This window comes from Lonchura striata, chromosome 4A (genome assembly GCF_050655825.1).
Source record: "Lonchura striata isolate lonStrDom1 chromosome 4A, ASM5065582v1, whole genome shotgun sequence".
Lineage (NCBI taxonomy): Eukaryota > Metazoa > Chordata > Aves > Passeriformes > Estrildidae > Lonchura > Lonchura striata.
In genome coordinates, this window is record NC_140742.1 from 5,138,469 (window position 1) to 5,161,327 (window position 22,859).

The 22,859-nt window shown below is 44.5% G+C and overlaps 1 protein-coding gene across 1 annotated transcript; it reads left to right on the forward strand.

The window, feature by feature from the left end:
• Positions 1–13,319: 13,319 nt before the first annotated feature.
• CHMP1B (charged multivesicular body protein 1B) lies at positions 13,320–22,234 on the forward strand. Its single transcript, XM_021537735.3, has 8 exons — positions 13,320–13,425; positions 15,843–15,940; positions 16,664–16,810; positions 17,597–17,665; positions 17,810–17,917; positions 18,267–18,310; positions 18,614–18,686; positions 19,268–22,234. Exons 1-8 carry the CDS (start codon positions 13,410–13,412, stop codon positions 19,310–19,312), a joined length of 600 nt encoding a protein of 199 aa, XP_021393410.2. The 5' UTR covers positions 13,320–13,409; the 3' UTR covers positions 19,313–22,234.
• Positions 22,235–22,859: the final 625 nt, after the last annotated feature.

Sequence of the window (22,859 nt, forward strand, 5' to 3'; positions counted from 1 at the left end):
CTGGTGATCCAGTTCCCAGATCACTAAACCCAAGAAAAGTCATTAAAACTTACTTAGTTTTGAGGTCCTTCCTGCACAAATGGTCTGTGGGTTTGGCCTCTCAGTATTTCATAAAATCCTGGAATGGTTTGGGTTGGAAGGGACCTTAAAGAGCATCGTTCTACCATGCCATGGGCAAGGACATCTTCCACTATCCCAGGGTGCTCCAAGCCCTGTCCAACCTGGCCTGGGACACTGCCAGGGATCCCAGGGGCAGCCAAGCATGCTCTGGGCAAGACACCTGCATAGGATGTAGTTGCCAAGGAAATCTAAGGAAACCTACGTTTCAGACGTGCAAATAGAAGGATTAAGATGATTGAGGAGAAATCAGTGATGTGAGCACCAGCACCTTCACTTTGGCCACTCAGTCCTCCAAATTGTGCCTCACCTGCAGCTCTGCTCTTCCAGGAGTAGAAAATGCTTGGCTGCTGTGTGATCCTCAGCTCTGGAACCAGGATCTCCTCCAGCATGGCTCTGCTTGGAGATGGTCCCACTGTAAATATTCTGTATGCTCCTCCCTGTACAAGGCATGATGTCACAGACTCAGTTCTGGCTCTAAACACCCAATTTAAAATCCAAGCTTTTCAACATGAGCTTCTAAAATTTATTATCTTTGATCAATTACTTCACTGGATGGATGGGCTAAAACCTGGCATGGGATGAGGTTATGGCATTTGTGCCATTTTTAGTAATTTCCATTGCACTGTGACACCGAATACCTTTGATGTTGTACAATGTTTTAAGTTTGCTCAGACACAGACCTAAAATGATAGATAATTTACTTAACTGTTCTGAGAAAATATGCCAAATGGGTAAGCCATGATTAGTTTTGAAAAAAAGTGCAGGTTTAGTACTACAGTGACTCATAAAAATGAGCAAAAAAAAAGGTCATGAAAGTATTTTAAACTGCATTTTATCATAGGGAAATATAAAATTACCTGAAATAGCTGTGTCTATACTTGACCTTCCAGCACCCCGATACTTGTAGGCTGGCTCCTGGGTATTACACCAAAGCAGGATTTTAACCTTTTCTCCTAAAAGAATCCACAGCAAGGAAATACAACCCTTGTTGAACATAAACGTCCCCAGACCAGCTGTTATTCTTTAGGGCCCTTAAAGACATCTTTCCTCTTGGGAATAGTTTTATGATGGAGCAATTGCAGCTACTGCAAAGCAATTCACAATTAAAGAATCCCACTCTGGAGAAAACTTCATTTTATGTCATAAAGTTAGTTTATAATACTTTATATTCCCAGCTCTGAAAAGCATTTATATTTAAATTACTTTATATTACTGTACTATTTTAAAAATTTATTTTCTTTGTTTATTATTATTACATTAATTTATATTCCTAGTTCACAAATTAAGGAAAAGAGGCGAGGAAACATTTGAAAATCACAAATTCCAAACACAAACCAAATCTCAGCCCCAGAAAGTTTCTTTTCCAGTTGCCTGGTTCCTGGGCCACCAGAGCCAAGCTGGAAGGAGCCCAGAGGCCCTGGACAGGCAGCATTTCTGGAGAGAGAAATGGGATAGGAGAGCATCCTAACTCTTAGCCTGTGCCAGGATGAAGCCCATGGCTTGCCCAGCCATTGTATGTAGCTATTGAGTGATTAATTTGGCAAATTAATTAGTTAATGGTCCTCCTGCACTAAGGAAAAGATACATATCTTTCTTTTTTTCCCACTTTTTATCACTAGGAAGTTGCAGCACCACTGCAAGGCTGGGCAAGGGAACAGTGTTCAGTACTCTGAGAAAAGTTCATGTTCAATAGGCAATGAACCCAATTTAATGTCAGGCAGGGAGAGATGGATCCTCTTGGAATTGTGCCTTTACCTCCTTGCACATTTTCAGGGAGACAGATGTAAAAATGTGCCATGGTGATGTCACGATGCTGCTGGGACTGGCCACAGGCAGGCAGGTCAGGAGTGCCACCACAGGGCTGGCAGCACCACGTTTTCCAAGGGGAAAAGTGGCAGGGACTGGGTGAAGGACAAGGACATCTCTCTGATGACATCTCAGGGCCACTGAGGTTGCTGGGACTCCTGCTCCTATGTTCAGTAAAGCTGGGATTTCACCCAGCTCCTTTGGAAATGCGGATTTTAAAGGCCACCCCTGAGGCCAGGTCTCCTGTGCTGATGTACAAGAAACAATCCCTAAACCTGGACTCTTGCTGCCTCCTCTTGCTTTGGCCCTAACTCCAGAAAACACTTAATATATCTGTAAATACATTTCCCACTGGCAAACTCTTGAGCAAACACCTCATTTAAAGATTTGCTTATCTCTAATTCCTTGGTGAAGAAGTAAGGTATTACTCCAAAGGAGTAAAAAGGGATAATCAAGCTGTAAATCCTCACAGTTTCTATCATTTATAACCAGAGCTTAGTCATCTTTTGACCAGTGACGCACAGCGCTGATTTCTTGCTGAATAAAATTGTAGAAGCACAGCCAGTTTTTCACAGAGCTTGGAACTGTGCCCTTCATGGGGTTTTATGAATGCAGAGCTCAAGGTCCATAGTATGCCATGGATAACCTAATGCAAGGTCATGTTTTGCTGGAATAACAGAGCCTAAATCCTCCACAGCAACGATGGGGTCCAGCCCTACCTGGAGATTTTATCAAATTTCACAGGGATTTGGCTGTGCAGAACAAGTTCAAACTGTGAGAGCAATAAAGGCAGTTGTAAAACGCTGAAGATTGGAACTGTAAAGGTCAAAGCCTGATCTGCACTCCCCCAATTCTCACATGTATTTAGATCTGAGATACCCTGTGCATTTAGCTCGGTGCTCTGCAGTTCAGCAAGGTGGAAGAAAATCATCTTTACCATTGGAAAATTCCATCACAAGGCTATGTTTTCCTTCTAAAACTTCAGAATTTCATGTCATGAATGATGCATATTCTGTCTCAAAGGAAATCATCCCAGAAGAAACATTCCCCATGGCCTTAACTTTATGCAGAGGCTGCTGGACCAGCATGGGAGTGTGTAATAGTGCTTTTCCCAGGTGAACTGGACATTCACTTCTGCACACACATACACACACAAAGACAACAGAACCATAAGAAATTTTTCTTTTCAGCCTGGCAGAGTGAAGCCAGATTGCACACAGGTCTCTCAGAGCACTGTAAGCTCTTTCCTCTCATCCCCAAGCACCTTGGATTGAGCACTTGGCCAGGATTCAGAAGGAACTTATATTCAATTTAGTAGCCACTGAGTGGAAGTACTGAGAGCTCCTTGCTGTGCAAATTTCTCTTAAGAAAGTCCAAGAAGTCCATTGAGGTCAGGGGTTTTATAGGTCCTGCTCCCTTTTATGGAATTTTACTCTTAAATGTGAAGCGACTTGTTAATTTTTAATTGCCTAAACCCAGAAATGGAGAATATTTTGATTCATCCAAAGAAGCTCTCTGAAGGCCATCAATGCTCAGAATGAAAATTAAAACAATCAACCCCCTGAGATTAGTCAGAATTAGCTCTTTTCCTGTACTGGTCTGTATGAAATAATTCCTTGACCTTTGACCAGGGAGAAAAAAGTTTAAAAGCACAAAATAAGCTATAAAAATGGCCATTAAAAATTTCCTCAGGAAATCTATTTAAATGCTGATGTCATTTTCTCCAGTCACCACTTCAGTTTTACTCTGTGTTAAACCAGAAAGGCACCATCAGAGTCACAAGGATGGCAAGGTTTGGCCAGGCAACAGCAGGAACATGGAAGAAACATCCACGGGGGAATGCACATGCAAGGGTTGCCAGGAAGACCCTGCTCCAAGATGAAGAAGAAATCTGAGGAAAGAGGTGTCTCCATACTTTGGAATCTGAGGTGGATCCTGGGACATGAAGCACAGAATGATTTGGGCTGGGAGGAACCTTGAAGATTTCCTTGTTCCAACCCCTCTGCCATGAGCACTCAGCTAGTCTTGCTCCAGATGTCCAGGTTTGGAGAAGTTTGTGGAAGTGTTGAATTTAAATAGAGGTTTACCAGTCCAGCAGGTGAGAGGTGCAGAAAATCCACTCAGGATCGTGACTCTATAATGGAGTGAAGAAGAGGCCTCTAACTCAAGGCAAAGAGTGGTGAGTTCCAATGTGGTGGAAAGCCAAGGGAAACAGGAGAAGATGTGGCCTCATAAATCTGGTTATACTTCCAAAAATATACTGCAGGAACATGAGATGCTACTGGGAACACACAGAGTGCAGCACAGTGTTCAGCAAAGCATGGTAACCTAATTTCCGTGTTACATGAAAGAAGAAAACCCTGACTCATATTTTATGAAAATTGTAATGGTGAATCAGCAAATTACTTCTGTTTATCTCCTCCAACGTCAGCACGCTGAAGTCTGGAGCAACCTGAACTAATCCCAGGGCACTTTTAAATAGAATATATTCAGGCCAGCTGAAGCTGGGCTAAATGGGAGCAAGCAGGAATTCGTCATCAATGGACAGCTGGGAAGCTCAGAAAATGCTGCTTCCTGCCAGTCCAGTGAGAAGGAAAGATAAGCTCTGTGTGTGCCCTTCACCTCTGACTCCTCTATCAGATCCCAAATAGAAAATGTTTACACTTCAGAAATGTGTGGCTGTTATAACACGATGTCCCTGGATGGCAAATGCTGATGGCTTTGTACATGTGCCTCTTTACACATATCCCTGTGGTGGTAGGAAGAAAATAAAACTGCACAGAAATCTATAACCTGATCTGGTTTGTTTAGCTGCTAATCCAATCTTCTCTCCTAGTAGAGCTCCAATAATTTGATTGTGTTGTGTAGGGCACTCTGGAGCACCTGAGGGATGAGAATGAAATACTGTAGATGAGCAGAGAAACTGCTGAAATGCCTTCCTGCATCAGTGCTCTGAGTATGTCATGAGATTGCTGCTGCTCACCCTCACACCCAGGTGAGGACACACAAATCCATGAAACATTCCACAGATGTTTTGTCAGGCATCGGAATGGGGCTGCCCAGGGCGGTGGCAGAGTCCCCATCCCTGGAGGTGCTCAAGGAATGACTGGAGGTGGCACTCAGTGCTCTGGGCTGGTGACAAGGTGGGGATTGGGCACATGCTGGATTCGATGACCTTGGATATCTTTTCCTACCTCAGTGATCCTGTGATTCTGTGATCTCCTGCTCCAGGGCTTTTCCAGCCATCCCAAGCTGTTGAGGGGAGCACAGCAGGACCATGGACAGCCATGCACCGCTGGCATGTTGGCCCCCACTGGAAGCAGCAATGTCCCCAGTGGGGTCACACCTGGCCACACACCTTCCTGTAGGTTTGTTGCACTCACTGGTGCTGTAACAGCATTAACTGCCTGTAAATTCCCATTATCCCGCTCTCCCCGTGGTGAGGAAGTCGTAATTGTGATGAGTCTCCCCTCAGGCTCCTCTTGTCCAGCTGTACAGACCAAGTGACCTCAGCCACTTCTCAAGACCCTTCACCATCTTTTGCCCCCTTTGGACACTCCCTAATAATTTAATGTCTTTCTTATTTGTGGTGCCCAAAACTTCCCCCAGCACTGGAGGTGAGGCCACCGCAGTGCAGAGCAGAGCAGGACAATCCCCTCCCTTGCCTTGCGTCCCCCAGGACAGGGATGTCTCGCGGCTGTCAGGGCACTGCTGACTCAGATCCAACATCCCACCGATTGGGAGCCGCAGGGAAAAGAGCCGGGATGGCCCTTGCCGTGCAGCGGGGCAGGGGCTGGGGCAGCCCGCGTCCCAGCGGGGGCAGGGGCCGCTGGTGGCACCGGTGTCCCGGTGATGGAGCAGCGGCTGTTCCGAGCCGGAGCCCCAGGCCAGCCCCGCAGCTGGGGCTGAGCTCAGCGTGACGGCAGCAGCGCTGAGTCACCGGGCAGCAGAACAACAGGAGCAGTTTGCACATTTGCGGAGGGGGAAAGGCTTGGAGCAGACCGGATGGGATCGTTCAGGGAGAAGCAGCCAGGCTCTGCAGTGGGATTCATGTGCTACAAGGGTTGCATGGGCTTTGTGCGAAAAGAGCTGCAGCAGAGCCTGGTGTTATTATTTACTGAGTCGTGCAATATTGCAGCAATCCCAAAGAATGACAAATGCTGAGCGATTCCTTCAGAGAACCAACAACTCTGATAAATGCTGCACTGAGAGGAAGGATTTGTTTTGATCATCATTGAGAAAACATGTTTGAAACACTCGGCACAGCACAGACAGCCCTGGCAGCAGAAATCTGAATCCCTGGAGCACAGAGTAGTCACGTAGGCTTCTGGAGTTCCCAGTCGCATGATTTCAGCTAGGGAAAAAAGGGGAAAAGCCCTAAAAGTACTCTGGAGGATTATTTCTTAAATGCCCCAAATTAAAATGCAATAAAAGGTAAAGCAAGGACATAAAAATACCGTTTTACCTTGGGAAAAAAATTGCTATCCCACATAAAAGCTGTTGAAGTCTCTGAGCCTTTGGAGGTCTTTGTCTTCTTCCAAGGCTGGGCTGAGTTTAACCACAGCTATACAACCCCAAGTAGTGGCAGTGCCATTCCCGGCTGCTGTATTGATTTATTATTGAAAGGAGGTTAATTTTTTAAAAATAAATAATTTTGATTTTTTTTATCTTCACGCCGGTTCTTTTAACTGCTTTTTTCCACTAGTCTTTTTCCAGAAGAAAAATCACTTCCCTGTCACATTAACTAAGTTTAATTTTCTCCATAAATCTGTCCCAGGCTTCTCATTTGCTCAGTGGTTAACAGAGTATTTTCAAAGGCTAAATATTAATCTATTTAAGAACAGACAGAAGGCATTTGGGGGGGAAAAATAAACATTCAAGTCATTTTCAGAACTAGCAGTTTGTTTTCCTCAATCTATTTTGAATGAAACCCCACGTCCCTGTTTTAAATTGAACATCCACAAACCATTGCAGAACACAACCAGCACAGCTCAGTAGAAGGTTGTGCCAGCGCTCCTGGCAGAGATAAGCTGGAAATGAAGCTTATTCGGAAAATTCATTATAATGTAACAGGGAAATCTTAGTAGTAAAAATAAATTAGCCCAGTGATATAGAGCCCTTTGGTTTTCCCTGTCCTACTGGCTTTCAAAAAGACCTAACTTAGATTTACACCAATTTTTCTGAAAATGACACAATCTGGGGGACCTCAGAGATGTAGAATCAGATCATTAATGCTGCTATTGGAGAATTAAATGGTTTTATTGAACTGATTCTTTCATGCCCTCTGGTTGTTGCCTTTCAGAGCCTGACAGGTTTGCTCTGAATTCCTAAACATTTCATCCTGGTCTTTACAGTCCAGTTTGTCTTCATTGCTCCACAAAGAGACAGGACAAATCCCTCTGCTGCTTCAGATAAATAATGCCCATGGTGGAAGAAGTTTTCTTGCCATGAAACTTTAAAGGAGATGGCAACATTTCAAAGGACAGCCAGAAGGTCTTAAAGGCAATGATGTTTAAAGAACATGGAATATGACTAAGAGGAGCGTGAATTAAAAACAGACAAACAAACAAACAAACAAAAACCCAAAAAAACCAAACCAAACAAACAAAAAACCCCCAAAACAACCCACTAAAATTTAAAAATAAGATCATATATAAAATATATAAAATAAAATAAAATAAAATAAAATAAAATCAATTTTTTTTCCTAAAACATTAATTACTGGACTCTCTGCTTTCCCAGAAAATCATATCATTTCTGGTGTGCATTCTAAATGAGAACAATTTTTGATGCATTTTCTGTGTAACAGAAACTCAGTTTTGTCCACTTTCAGTAGTGTTTTTTAGGTGGAACTGTTACAGGAGTGTCTCAGTGAAAGAACAACCAGCAGTTCAATGCTGAACAAAACAACATTCAGTTGCTCAGAGAAGCTGTGGCTGCTCCATCCTTGGAAGTGGCCAAGACCAGCTTGGGCAGGACTTGGAGCAACCTGGGATAGTGGAAGGTGTCCCTAACCATGGCAGGGAATGGGGTAGGGAAGGGGTTTAAGGTCCCTTCTAACCCAAACCACTCCATGGTTTTATGGTTATCTTATACTTGTAGTGATTTTATCGAGTCATGGAAATGCTCACTGGGGGATGTAGCCATGCAATGTGTGGTACAAACATTGTCACGATCAGCAGGCCTTTTACACCCACCAGAACATCCCTGTTTATCCAGGTCCAGAGCTGTATTTTGCCATCATCTCTCTCCTGCAGAGCCAGGACTGATTTGTCGTTCCCTCTTTGAACTGGACTCGTGCAGTTGCCAACCACCTGCAGTGGAAATCTGGTGAGTCACCAGCATTTTGGACCATCTGTAATTGTGAGCTGCAGAGTCCTCCTTCTGTGGTGAATCTGCTGCAAGTAGAAAAGCAAAGTGGCCAGTGGGCAACGCGTGCAGGTCCTGGTGCCAGTGCTGCTCCATCCAAGCAGCCTGGCTCATCCCGAGGGATAACATCATCCCTCCTCCCATGGCCAACTGCTTCTGCCTCAGAGATGCAGCCAAGATCCCACATCCCCCAATGTCTTTATCACCTTAATTTCTCTTTGCTGTATGTAGAATTTCAATACAAGTCTAATCCTTGTATTGCATTTATTTGCATACCCTAAAACCTGCATTTTAATGACAAGTGTTCTCGCAGGGTCAGAGTCCCAGCAGTGCTGTGTCTCTGTGGATTTGCTCATCCTGATGCTCTACCCCCTGAATTCCTATTTAACATTTGCTGCCTCTTGCGCCTCATGCGTGACTGACACCGGGAGTGACTAAGGGAACAGATCAATTATTGTGATTAAAATTGATCCTCATCGCTCTTGGTGTCACAGTTCACAAGCCAGCGCTCATGAGCTCATTTGGATTGGGCCTGTAACCATGGCACATGGTGAGAATCCCACTGAGCAGAGTAAAATCATCACTACGTCAAAGCTAAAGGATTTGCTCATCACAAGAATAAGAATCAAGCTGTGTTTGTGGTCTTTATACCTAATGGCTAAGTCATATTTAGGTTTGGATGCATTTCAAAAATGACATTTTATAGTAAGAGCCACTGCTTGGGAGGTTTATGAAATATGGGATCTCAGGTACCATGAAAGGAAAATGTTACCTTTGTTCTCTCTTGTAAAACATGAAGGGTATTCCTGTAGGCTCGGTTGAAAGGTGTGAAGGGAATGCCAAATATTTGTAACACACTGCACTGAAAAGCTCATTACATTTAACAAATCCTGGGTTGGTCAATTCCTGCATGTGAAAACACAAAGGAAAAGGGAAAAAAAATAGATGTAAAAGAACATGATGGAGGCAGAGTGAAAGAAAGAGAAAGACTGAGCTGAGACACCACAGGCAGAGAAGGAAAATTTTATGTAATGAATGTTTTCCACCTCATCACCTCCTTCCTGCCCTAAACACCATCACCACCTGTAAGTGCACTCATTAAACCGGCAAATCCATACACCTCCATCATGCCTGGAAACTGAATTCTGCTGAGTTTTCAGCACTTTTATTTAATAATTCTGATTTTTTTTTCATATTTTCCATTTGCTCCTTCCCTAGCTCATCTTTTTGTGCAGCTCAGTTTGTCAGTTTTATTTCTCTAAAGTGCTACGGAGGGAGCAACATATAATTCACAACTCAATAAAATTTGAGGAAAAATAAATATTTGCTGCATCCAAGATGAGATGGAGGATGTGTAGGAGGGGAGGATGCAGGAGGTAGACTTGAAATTGCTGCTTTTGGAAGACATTTGAGAATTGGTACCTCAGTGCAAAATGTCTGGGGCTCTCAAATGGATTGGTCAAGAATTGAAATGAAAAATGCAGGAGGGAACTGTTCAGAAATCATGTCTGTGCAATGTGATTTCAGTCTAATGAGCAGTACTGGACACCCATGATTGTTTGAAGGTAAACCAATTTACTTACAATTTTTTTGGCTGGAAAAAGCCACCAACAGCACCTTCACCTTTCAAAACCTGGGGTACAGCAAATTCCTCATTTTAGAGGAAGAAAGTCTATACTAAGAGTTCAGAGATTAATTAACAGCTTTATTCCCTCCTAACCATTGGTGACTCAAATGGCAAAAACCAGGGACTCCAATGTCAAAGTTGTTCTTTTTCTCCTGAGTGAGAGAGGCTGGAGGGTCTGGGCACTGAGCTCCTGTGAGCAAATCCTCACTCTATGCCCAAAGCACAGCACAGGAGGGACCCTCCTACACTTCCACTTGTTATTATAATGAAAATATTTCTAAATTATTAAATTACATAGGTTTCACTGCAATCTGTGCCGACATCTTGGTGTGTTTCTACACCTGCACCCACAGTACGTGACATATTTAATTCAAGTTGCTGAAGATAATTGCTTGGTAATGTGTTTCTTTCAAATTTGGTGGTTTTTTTTAAAGAATGAAAATTCAGTCATGATTGCCTGGAAAAAACCCAAACCAATAAAATGTATTTCTTTTTTAACTCAGGTAGCTTTTTAAGGTATATCATCAGGATATTTCCTCAGCAGTCAAAAGGAAAGGGAGATTTCAGCTGGAATTTGTGAGCTAATGTCGTGAGCAACTCTGAGGAAGCTGCAGCCCAGTGTGTTTCCTCCTGTGACACCTGTGTGACACTGATTGATGCTTCTCCAGGTTTAATTGAGGTAGAATATTGCATGCTCCTGTTTCTGAGCAGGTTTTGCTGCTTTGTTCTCTAACACTGTTGTGAGTAATTAGGCCAGGTTCAGTTCTCTTTGACAGCCCTGAAATGAATCATTTTTTTTCAGAGTAGATGATCCCTCTAATACTTCATATCTAATATCACTGCCACCTCCAAATTGTGTCCTAATGAGAGAGTTCCAGGAATATTAAAGAAAAAAGAGGTGTATAGTCAATGATCTAGTGTCTGCTTCTGACCCTGGAAAACCTTATTCATTTAAAGAACTATTACTCATGAGAATTACTGTGCAAGCTTCCAGGAGACTGAGCACAGGATGGTTGTCCAAGCAGGAATGGATTCTTTAACTACTAAATATGTTAAATCTCTCCTCCAGCCCTCCCAAGATGTGGTTTAAAACCATAGAAAATAACACTTCTGTGAACTGGTGATACTGAGAATTATCAGATGCAGAAAATATCATCTTTTCCCATCTCCTGGATGAAAAGGTCCTTCCTGCAGACCTCTCCTATTACACACATGGAGTTGGTCACTGCTGTGGTGTCACCAGTTTGGTTTCACAGCTTTCACAGTAAGGACTCAGTGATCTTTAGCACTATAAATTCAGACTCCTGAGACACCAGCAAGAGTAATTAGTTACTGGTTTTGCTCAAGTGTCTTCTGCCACACTCTTTGCAGTTCATTTGCCACGAGCACTCCTGCGTTATTACTGTATCCACAACTCCTGCAGGCATTTCACCTGGGAAGAACTGCCAGCTCAGATGCATCACTCCTCTGGCAAGTTTTGTCTGAGATGCTTCAGCAGAATATATCCTTAAATATAGATCCTGGTGGGTGGGAGGCTGGACATGGCCCAGCCCACAGCCCCCAAGTCCCGGGCTCATCCCAGGCAGCAGGAAGGGAGGATTCTGCCCTGCTGAGCTGCCTTCACCCCAGGATCCAGAAGGACGTGGAGCTGCTGGAGCCAGTCCAGAGGAGGCCACAAATTATTAGAAGGGATGGGGCAGCTCTGCTCTGGAGAAAAGCTGGGAGAGCTGAGGGGTGTCCACTGTGGAGAGGCTTTGGGGTGACTTAATTGTGGCTTTCCAGTACCTGAAGGAGCTGAAGAAAGACTAAGAGACTATTTATTTATTACACGGCCCTGGAGAGATGGGACAACTGGGAGATGGATTCAAACTGAAGGAAAGGTGTCCAAAGGAGGGGACATGAAGATGGTGAAGTGCCTTGAGGAGCAGCTGGGGGCACTTGCTTTGCTCAGCTGGAAGAGACTGAGGGGACACGCAGCGAAGTTACAACTCTGTAGTGAGGGAAAGCAGAGGGGCAGGCGCTGCTCTCTGTGGTGACAGGGACAGGAGACAGGGAACGGCTGGAGCTGTGCCAGGGTCAGGCTGGAGATCAGAAAAGGTTTTTTTCCCCAGAGGGTGTCAGGCATTGCCCAGGCTCCCAGGGTATGGCCCCAAGGCTGCCAGAGCTCCAGGAGCGTTGGGACAACGCTCCCAGGGACGCACAGGGTCGCATTGCTGGGGTGTCTGTACAGGGCCAGGAGCTGGACTGATGATCTTTGTGGATCCCTTCCAAATCAGGATATCCTGTGATTTAGATTGACTATGTGAAAAACGCCAATCACTTGGTTTTTAAAATTTGAAAAGTTTAATAATAATAAAATGGTCATAAAAATAGTAATACAATTAGAGTAATAAAGTTTGGAGTTAGGAAAATTACAAGACAATAAAAAGCAAAGAATTACGGACGTCTGGATGCTCTTGTACACTAAGTCACGAAAAGTATACCTTGTGAACAAAGGTCTTAAAAGCAATAGCCTGTTGCATATTCACATATCCTTCATGGTAATGCATACATTCTATTCAAAACAAGAAACTCTGTCTGTTGTATGTAACTGCCTCCTTTAATCCCCAAGGTGTCTTTGAGTCTGAGCAAGGCCTGAAGAAATTAGCTTCTTCTGATAAGAAAACCATAAATTCCTTTTCTCTGGAAGATTTAGGTGTTCCTCAAAGCGAGTATCTCATTCCTTAAAAAAAAAAAAAAACTTCCCCCACATACATAGTCTCTATTTTAACATTATGTTGGAACTTAAAACTATATTTAACACACTACTTAAGAGAATTAATGTTGCAGTGCGCTCGGGCTGTGCTTTTTCCTGTTTCCAGGGTCTCCTGTGACTGATCAGAGTGTCCCCTCCTTCCTGCTCTAAGGGGGCTGGGGAGAGCCAGACAAGCCCTCCCTGTCCAGAACCTTTGCTGTTCACTCTCTTTTCCCCCCGGATCTCATGGAATACAGAAGCTGGACAACCACATCGGGGTGAGAGCCTCTTTTGAATTTTCGCCCATCTCCTGGTGTTCCTCCCCTCAAGGCCTCGCATCTCTGGGCTAGCCTGATAATTTAGGCGCTGAGAGAGGTAGAGCGTAAAATTAATGCAGCATAACTTTCTAACATTACACATATACTCATTGTAACATTTGCGAAAAGCCAATCATAAAATACGCATTTTTCACAACTATTAGGAGGAAATTCCTCTCTGTGAGGGCGGTGAGGCCCTGGCACAGATTTCGCATCCCCGGAAACGTCCAAAGCCAGGCTGGCCGGGATCTCCATCACCCAGCCTGCGGATGCGCCCCTGCCCTCAGCGGGGAGGCCGGGATGCGGCTGCCGGTGCCTCCCAGCCCGGAGCCGCAGGCGCGGCCCCGCCCCGGCTCGTCACGGGGCCGGAACCCGGAGCCGCCGGAGCCGCCGCCGCGGGCCCAGCGCTGCCCCAGCCCGGTCCGGAGCCGCCAGCATGTCCAACATGGAGAGTATCCTCGGGCGGGGCGGCGGGCGGGCCGGGCCGCGGGCGGCGGCGGCGGCGAGCGAGGCCTCCCCGCCGGGAGGAGCCCCCGAGGAGGGGAACTCACTCCCTTCATGGCCGGGCCCGAGGAGGCGAACCCCCCTCACGGCGGGGCCCGAGGAGCCGAACTCCCCTCACGGCCGGGCCCGAGGAGGGGAACCCCCCTCATGGCCGGACCCGAGGAAGCGAATCCCCCTCACGGCCGGGCCCGAGGAGGGGAACCCCCCTCACGGCCGGGCCCGAGGAGGGGAACCCCCCTCACGGCCGGGCCCGAGGAGCCGAACCCCCCTCATGGCCGGGCCCGAGGAGGGGAACCCCCCTCACGGCGGGGCCCGGGGGAGGGGAACCCCCCTCACGGCCGGGCCCGAGGAGGGGAACTCCCTTCATGGCCGGGCCCGAGGAAGCGAACCCCCCTCACGGCCGGGCCCGAGGGGCAGCAGCGGGAGGGCTGGCTGTGACACGGGCAGGGGCTGAGAGCTCTCAAGCTCGTCATTCGCTTCTAAAGACGAGAAAAGCGAGAAGGGATCTGATATTTCACACAGTATCTCCAGGGGGTGTCAGAGGATGGTGCCAGGCAGTGTTCGGTGCTGCCCAGCACCAGGGTGAGCAGTGGGCATAAACTAAAAACCAAGAGTTCATCTCGGCACGAGGAAGAACTTCTTTCCGTGGAGGGGTCAGAGCACTGGAACAGCTGCCATGGGAGTGTGGAGTCTTTGTTTGGGGAAATCCCAAACCCACCTGGACACGTTCCTGTGTCACCTGCTCCAGGTGACCCTGCCAGGGCCGGGGGGATGGAGTGGGTGATCTCCAGAGGTCCCTCATAACCTCAGTTATTCCATGATTCTGTGGTCTCACCCCGCTGGAGGGACAAGGAAGTGAGTGGGAAGTTCGCTGTCTCTTCCCAAGGTGTGCTGAGGCAGTCTGGGCTAGGAGTGAGGAGGAGGAGGCAGGGCTGTGGTGGATGGCGAGACAGCCCAGTTCCTGAGGCAGAAACCACAATTTATACTAAAAATAGTATACATGGGACAGCAGGGACAGCATACATGTGTGTAAACTGGAGTGATGTCAGCGGGGCTGTGCCCCAAACAGCCACCACGTCAGCTGTGCTTCCTGCTTATGGAAAGAATTTACACTCAGAGCTCTGTGTGGGCTGACTGAAACTTTTCTTGCTGTATAAAACCATCTTCACACACAGGGACAGAAAACTCTTACAGAGCCCAGAGGTCTCAGCGTGGATTCCAGTGGTCTCAGTGTGCTTGGAATGTGCAGGCATTGCTGGCTGTCCTGGAAGGGACGGACAGGATTGCTGGAGCAGCTGACTGTGAGTCACAAACTGAGGTGGAAGTTGGGTTCCACTGGGTTTGTGGCGTGTTGAGAAAGACACTTGAAGGGAGGAACAGGAATAGGTGAGCTGGTTAAATGTCAGGTAAATTCCTTAGCTGAGTAACTGAGGAAGTTATTTCAAAATAAACTGCTCTGGTTCTGGTACCTACATTAATAGATATCCTGAATGCAAAGTCATGTTGGTACCTGTTTGTAGCCTGTTTGTGATGTTTATAGGATAACAAAAGACATTCCTCATGTTTCCAGGTTGCTGTCAGAGTAAGAGGAATGGCTGGACTTTAAAACAGAAATCAGCTCTGGAATAATTTATGTGCTTGAAATATTGAAGAAATCTTAAGTACTTGTAATGTTTAGCTTTGTGCTTCCACTTAATTGTTAATCATCTTAATACCTGCTACAGCTTCCTCTTGGGATATCACAGGTGGCAGGAAATAAACCTACAAGGCTTTTTACTTACATGTTGTTTGAGAAAGACTGATATTATTTGGAAGCTTTCATCAACAATATTTTAAGAGAATGGTTTTGATTGTTATTTTTACAGCGCCCACTCTATTCTCTGTCAGTAATAATTTAGTGCAGTCATTCCAAATCACTCTGAAGGCTTGTCTTACTGTTTTCTTGGAGCTTTCTGTTTAAGCAGTTGAACTTTTGTTTTTAAAATTTCTCTTCCTGACTGAAGTACTCTCTGCCCAAAAGTCAGATGACAGAGCTGCTGGGGATCCTGGGATCATTCACATGATCCAGGGCTGGGAAGGAGCTGGATGAACAATTTAAATCCATGATCTTACTGGGTTGTAGCTGGCTGAGCCAGTTTGCTGTTACACAGTTCATTTGTTGTGTTCTTCAGTGACTTTGGGGTTTTTTTGGATTGGGGGGGTTCCAGGCAGGTCAGGAAACCACATCATTTCACTGGGAGTCACAGGCTTCAGGTGTGGGACTGAAAGTAACTGGCAGAGAACCACTCTCAGTTCCTCTTGGGGGGTGTTTGGTGGTTGGATTTATCACTCTGAAATAGGGTTGGTCCCTTAACTTGCACTGCAGAACACCTGTTTAATTTGAAGTTTGCTGCAAAGGAGCTCAACAGGAACTCCAAAAAATGCGACAAAGAAGAAAAGGCTGAGAAAGCTAAAATTAAGAAGGTAAGTCTGAACCAAATTTTTAGATCTGTTGGTTGCTTGTTAGGGCAGGAAGACATCTGGTGTTTTGTTATTTCCTTGGTGTGCATGCTGATAATAATGTGGTAAATGTTTGTGATTTAAAATATGTAACTATAAATGTTCCTGTGTTTATTAATAAAGGATAAATGAGGATAAATCGCTGTGCATCCTCGTGGATGGCTCGTGGCATTTGCTTCCTTAGAGGATTGTCTTGTATGTGCTTTGGTAGAGACTTTGTTCTCAGAGTTAAAACCACTTCATGTTTGTCAGCTTGTATTAAATGGGCTTGTGGAGAGGAACTTCAAAACAGCTTCTGAGTCCTTGAAGTAGTGAAGAGAGAGACTGAGTTGATTTGATGTGTTTTTGCCCATGAGATACAGCTGTACCACCTGTGCCTGTGTTTGTATAGTGAGACTGAAACTGTTTTCAGGAACAGAAATTGTGTTTCTGCAGCTCTGCAAAACTGCCTATTTGAAGTGCATTCTTTCCAATGCCTCCCTTGGAAAAAAGTTAGGTGTTCTCATCTTGGAAATATTTGGGATCTATTGTGGCAAGAGGGAGTGATTTATTTACTTCTTTAATAGAAAAATACATAGTGACTAATCAATGCTTCTTTCAAAGCCAAAACAGACTACACAGGAGTCCTGTGTACAAGAGCTGGGAAGGGTAAAAGGCTTTTCTTTTTGTCTCTCCCTCTTTGCCAAGGCCATCCAGAAGGGGAACATGGAGGTGGCGCGGATCCACGCGGAGAACGCCATCCGCCAGAAGAACCAGGCCATCAACTTCCTGCGCATGAGCGCCCGCGTGGACGCCGTGGCAGCCAGAGTCCAGACTGCTGTCACCATGGGCAAGGTGAGGCCCTCCCCATCCTGCAGGGGCAAGGAGGAGACCTCTCATCTTCTCTGCAGTGGCTTCATCCCGGCTGCAAGGAGCTGGGAACTTTCACTTTCGGTTTTAGGTGTAGCCAAGAGTAAATCGGCTGCTGGAGTTCCTCTGGCTGCTGCTCTTTGGATTATTGCACGAAGATACTGCTCCCCTTCAAAGTAAAGTCATGAGGTAGAAGTTGTGAGTCTAATAGACAGTTCTTTAAGATAAACTAATTTACTGGTCTTCACCTTCAAAGTTTCTTGTGACCTGTGGACCAAGTGTATCCCTTAACAGAGGCAGGTCTCAAATCTACAGAAATGAATGCCATAGAAAGCTCATTTTTAGTGACTTGTGCCTCAGAATGTGTATTTCAGTGGCTGAATTAATTTCTAGAGCTGGGAATTGTAGGAGTTATTTAAAATATGACATTCCAGATGGCAATAGGATGTTCCCTCCTATTTGGTACTGTCAATGCTTTGTGGACAGAGATAAGAGACCTGAGTAAGAAATGTCAGAATGCCAGAATAATTTGGGTGGGAAGGGACCTTAAAACCCATCCAGTGCCACCCTTTGCCTTGGGCAGGGACACCTTCCACTATCCCAAGTTGCACCAAGCCCCGTCCAGCCTGGCCTTGGGCACTTCCAGGGATCCAGGGGAAGCCACAGCTGCTCTGGGCACCCTGTGCCAGGGCGTCACCACCCTCACAGGGAAGAATTTGTTCCTAAATTTCTCTTTTTTACCTTGTAATGATTTCCTTCCCCTTGTTTCAGGTTACAAAGTCAATGGCGGGGGTGGTGAAGTCTATGGATGCCACCTTGAAGAGCATGAACTTGGAAAAGGTAAATAGACTTAAATTTCTTGGAGCTGACATCAAAAGCCAAAGGCACAAGTTTTAAAAAGGGAAATTCACTTGACAGTTTTCCAGTTGAGATGTATTTTTACTGTTATCTGAAGATAAGTGATTTGATTCGTATTTTTCATAGATATCTGCACTAATGGACAAATTTGAGCATCAGTTTGAGACACTGGATGTTCAGACACAACAGATGGAAGACACAATGAGCAACACTACAACATTAACAACGCCACAAGTAAGAATGATAAAATATATTTTAGCAAGGTGATCTTAAATTATGTGTCTAAACTGTTCAAGAACAGCACTTGAAACACTCAGGTGTATGTTTGGGGTTTTTTACAGGTAAGTTGAATTCTGTAGAAGCATTATTTACAAGGCAGAGTTCAATTAATGTAATTTTAACTGCTGAACACCTCTGCTCCTTACTTTTGAGTTCATACCTCATAGTGATTAAGCCCAAAACTATTCTGCTGAAGGCATTTACCTTTAAATCAGTTTTGCTAAAATAATTCCTGTCCTCAGAAAATCTAATAAGAGGTTTGTCAGAAACTCCAAATGCAACAATCCATTTTGTTTTCCTTTAGAACCAAGTGGACATGCTCCTGCAGGAAATGGCAGATGAAGCAGGGTAGGTGAAATTTCTATTCCTTTAGAATAAATCTTGGTTCCCACAACCCTTGCTGATTGTATCTAAGGTCAAATACCCTTGTTTTATAAGCTGTCTCTTGGAAGCAGAGAAAAAACTCAATTTTCTTTTTACCTCTGGACATACCTGACTTGTCCTGGTTGTGAGTCAAAATTACTCACCAGCATGGGTAACTCTGGGGTGTTCAGGATGTGCTGTCTCACTATTCCTCTGCTGTCAATTATTGTGCTTCCCCCTTGATCCACCTGTGCCTGACTTGGTGTTTGCTCTGTTTTCTCCTGTTAGCCTTGATCTGAACATGGAACTACCTCAAGGACAGACAGGTTCTGTTGGTACAAGCGTGGCCTCAGCAGAACAGGTAAATGTTGAATTTCAGTGAGGTTGATGTTTTCTGGAGAAATGGGATGTACGAATTAATGCTTCACTCAGTCAAAACAATATGCTAAATTGCTAAATTGTATTTCAGCTATTCCAAGGAAACTGTGTGGTTAAAAGTCTTGTTATCAAAGTAATTTTAACAATACACTTGATGAACGTTAAAGGGAAGGGACCTTAAAACTCATCCAGTGCCACCCCTGCCATGGGCAGGGACACCCTTCCCTATCCCAGGTTGCTCCAAGCCCCTTCCAGCCTGGCTTTGGACACTCCCAGGGATGGGGCAGCCACAGCTTCTCTGGGCACCCTGTGCCAGGGCCTCCCCACCCTCACAGGGAAGGATTTCAGCCCCCTTGTCCTATCAAATATTCCACATTCTCTGAAAAAATTCTTCCCCTGCTTAATTTTGTGTTCTGAAACTCTTTCCTCACAGCCACGCTTGAGGTCTTAAGCAAATCTTGTTAAGCCATGAGAGAATTTCTCATCATCTAAACACGAGATGGCAAAAGTTGCTTTTCCTGTTGCTGATGGTTGATTTTCCCTTTTTATTTTCCAACTGTGCAGGATGAGTTGTCACAGAGACTGGCCCGCCTACGTGATCAAGTCTAACTGAACAGAGCTGCAGTTCTTTGGACCTGCTTCCAAATTCCCTGTCTGGAACTAACCCTGCACTACACTCGAGGTGTAAAGCAGTCCAGCTTAGGTGTTTGAATACTTGTAATATAGGGTACTTCACTCTCAGCTTGCTTCTCTTTCTGAAATACATTAAGTGACCCAAAAATATCAGCTCTAATGTCCTTTTCTGTACATTTGGAAGTTGATCTATTTTTTGCAAGCTTTTTTCACAAATTCAAGTTGATGTTCTAAGTCAGCTACTAATGGTGGTACATTCTAGTTCCAAGCAAAGCAGAGTGTCAGATATATTTTAAATTATGAAGTGTTTTTTTTTTAAATTATGAGAACTGTTTCTGGTTGGAGAACTGATGGATCAGTTCAGACAATTGTAGATCATTTTCTCACAGAGCCAAACTCCTGGAACATGCAGGGATGGACAGCGTGGATCTCCTGGGAAATGCACTTGTTGAAACAAATAAGTGGACTTTGAGTTTTTTAGTCTTTAAAATTTAGGATAAATGTGCTGAAATTAACAGTTTAGTTAAAAAATGAGTTACCAAAAGCTGATTTCGTATAAATGGGGACTTGTATGGTGGCATCACTTCAGCACAGGAAGAATAAAGTGTATTTTTGGACTCTTTGCCAGATCTGTTGCTCTCTGCAAATAACATCCCATTGTTTTTAATATTCTGGTTGTATGGAGGAGCTAATATTAGCAATTCCTGTATATTTCTGCATAGTAAGAGAGTCTGGCTGCTCTCAGTAGCTTCAAACTCTTGTTGCAGTTGTAAAATAAGAAATGGTTGTAGAAATTTGTACCGAGTCCACTTGTGATGTGTTGTGATAAACAGTGATGTTCAAATTCTCTTCCTGATTTTTTTTGGCTCATTTTTATTTTTTGTCTTTGTAGGGGTGAGGGAAGGTGTGGAGCACCAGGCTTGGAATTGGTTCTTACATGCCTAGTGTTCAGGGCCACTTGGGTTTTCCAATGTTAGGGAGTTATTTAAGAAAAAAGTAAAAACTCAGTTTTTTATTGAAGCAGGATTTTTCAGTGAAAATGGGTAAAAACAATGAAACATTTCAGGGCAGTTTCAGATGTTATTTTGAATATGTTACCCAACTCACTCCAAGGGTTGAGCAGGATGTTATGTACTGAAGTAATCAAGGTTACTGCAAAAATAAGGAAAGTAAGATAGACAAAACAAGCTGAATTGTTGTGGGATTCTCTCGCACTGGCAGCTGAACTAAAACCATGAGTTTAAAACGGGATCTTTTCACTTGTTAGAAAGTGACATTTAAAATATATGTAAACACACTGAGTGTTCCTCCTGTAAACAGGAGAAGTTGGAAGGTGTTTAAAAACCACGTACTGACAGCTGTAGTTTTGGCTATGATTCCTTCCAATGATTAATAAAACATCCTAGAAAGGAACTTTTCCCTGCATTTTCTTCCCTGGCTGCTCTGAACATTGTAACCAAGGTCATGGTGTATCTATGCAACCCAGTTACCCAGCTGGGGTGACTGTGTGTGTGCCTTTGCCTTGCTGGACTTCCTTCAGCTTTTTAATATTCAGTTACTTCATATCATGGGAGTGCTGGAAGCTTCCTGCTGTGGAATCACTCCACGCCAGAGTTTACTCAGAGCTGTCCATGAACTGCTGAGGATTCAGTGTCTGAAAGCAGACAGCTCCAGCTACTGTGTCTGGCTTCTAGTGTTAAAAATGATGCTGCTGTTAGACTGGTTTGGGCCATTCTGGAATTAGTTGAGGGTCAGACAGCAGTTCTGAGCTCCCACATGGTTGATTTTCCCAGTCTGTTGCCTTGCTGTGAGCCTTGGAGGGATTTAAAAATAGACTGGGACTGAGGTTGCTGCAACAGAAAGGTTAAATAAGCTTCATTATTTTATTGATTGTTGTGGAGTTTTGATCTTATCCCAGGCTGGTGAACTCCAGAACCAGCGCAGATTTCCAGTGTTGTCCCTTGAAAGGAATTAACAAATACAAAGGTTTGACTGATATAATTAAGGTTATGTCTGTGGTGCAAAGAGGCTTAGGCAGAAATAGGTGTTTGAGACAGGGAATTTCTGCCCTGTTGACTCCACTCCAGGAGCTGCTGTGTATTTCAGCTGTGCCAGGGTTTGGGACTGGCAGCTCCTGTGCACAGAACTCCTGCCCTCTCCTGGGGAAATGCTTTCACTCCTGGCTGGGAGCTGCATCCAGAAAGGTTGACATTTTAAATACATACATTTTTCTCATGGCATTTGGAAATGCTTAAATCTAAAAGTTACTCTTAAAGCAATATTTGAGTTTCATTCTTCCTCCCTTCACGCTCCTCAAAACATTTCTCTTCCCTGAGCAGCCCTGGCTCCTCACTCCTACCTTGTTTTGTCTCTGTAAGTTGACTGTAAAGTTCATTTCATGTTAAATCACTTGTTTGTGTTTTTCTGGAACCTTATTGCCAGTAAAAATGTCAATATTTCTGCTGATGAGCAGGCACATCTAAAGTGAAACATTGCTTGAAATGTTGCTGGATGGTTTTGCTCAGCATTTTTATCCTCTATTTCTAAAATTCTTTGTGGTAGCTTTGTCTTCATGAGAATCCAAAACAAAGACATGCAAAGCTTCAGATGAAAGGAGAGGGAAGCAAAACAAAAACAAGAACTTTAATGTCATGATTGCAACGGGATAAAACTTACAAAGTTGCCTTTGTGGAGATCCTTGGAGCCAAAAAATAGTGAAATTTTGTTAAACATAATCAGCAGTTGTGTATAGACATAAATTCTGAAGCTGGTGCCATGTATAGAGAAGAGAATATTTTTTGTAGCTCTGGTTGAGTTCACTTTGAAAACTGCTTTACTTGTATGGGACAGTTTGTAAATGTAACTGCAGGTGGAAAATAAAATTGTACAGACAACTCATTCTGGGTGTGTGTCCAGGTTGTGTGGCTGCTACAGGTCTCTGTATATGGATGGACAAGCAGATGGGATGTCTTTCCTTTGGGAAGGCATCCAGAAAATTCAATCTTTGTGGGGAGAAAACAAGATGAAAATAAAGAGGGTACTACGGAGAGAGATTTGGGACAATCGAGGAGTAATTAATATTAAGTGTAACAAGATAAACTAATTTTATGGGGTGTTTAAATATGTTTAGTCTGATACTGAGAGACTCCCGTGCTTAAACATCTCTGAGGGTTTTCTGCCCTTACACACAGAACAAGGGACCACTGGAAAACTGGCAAGGAGGTGGTGCGGGTTGGAATTTGGGATTGGGTTTGGCTTTCAAATCTTCAATTTTAACATTTCTGTTCAGTCGTTCGAGAGCCAGCAGAGGGCACCTGAGGCTTTGCTTTGCTGGATCCCACAGAAATGACTGGCTGGGGTGGCTAAAGGAAAGCTGGTGGGCTCAGGGAGCAGTCTCCCGTGGAATTTTTGTTTGGGCAGTATCCACTCGCTGTGCCCGGGCTTTGATCCCAAAATCCAGCTCGGCAGCGCATCCCCGGGGCCGCCAGCTGAATGGAGTCAGTCTGCACTAAACTCTTAAAAC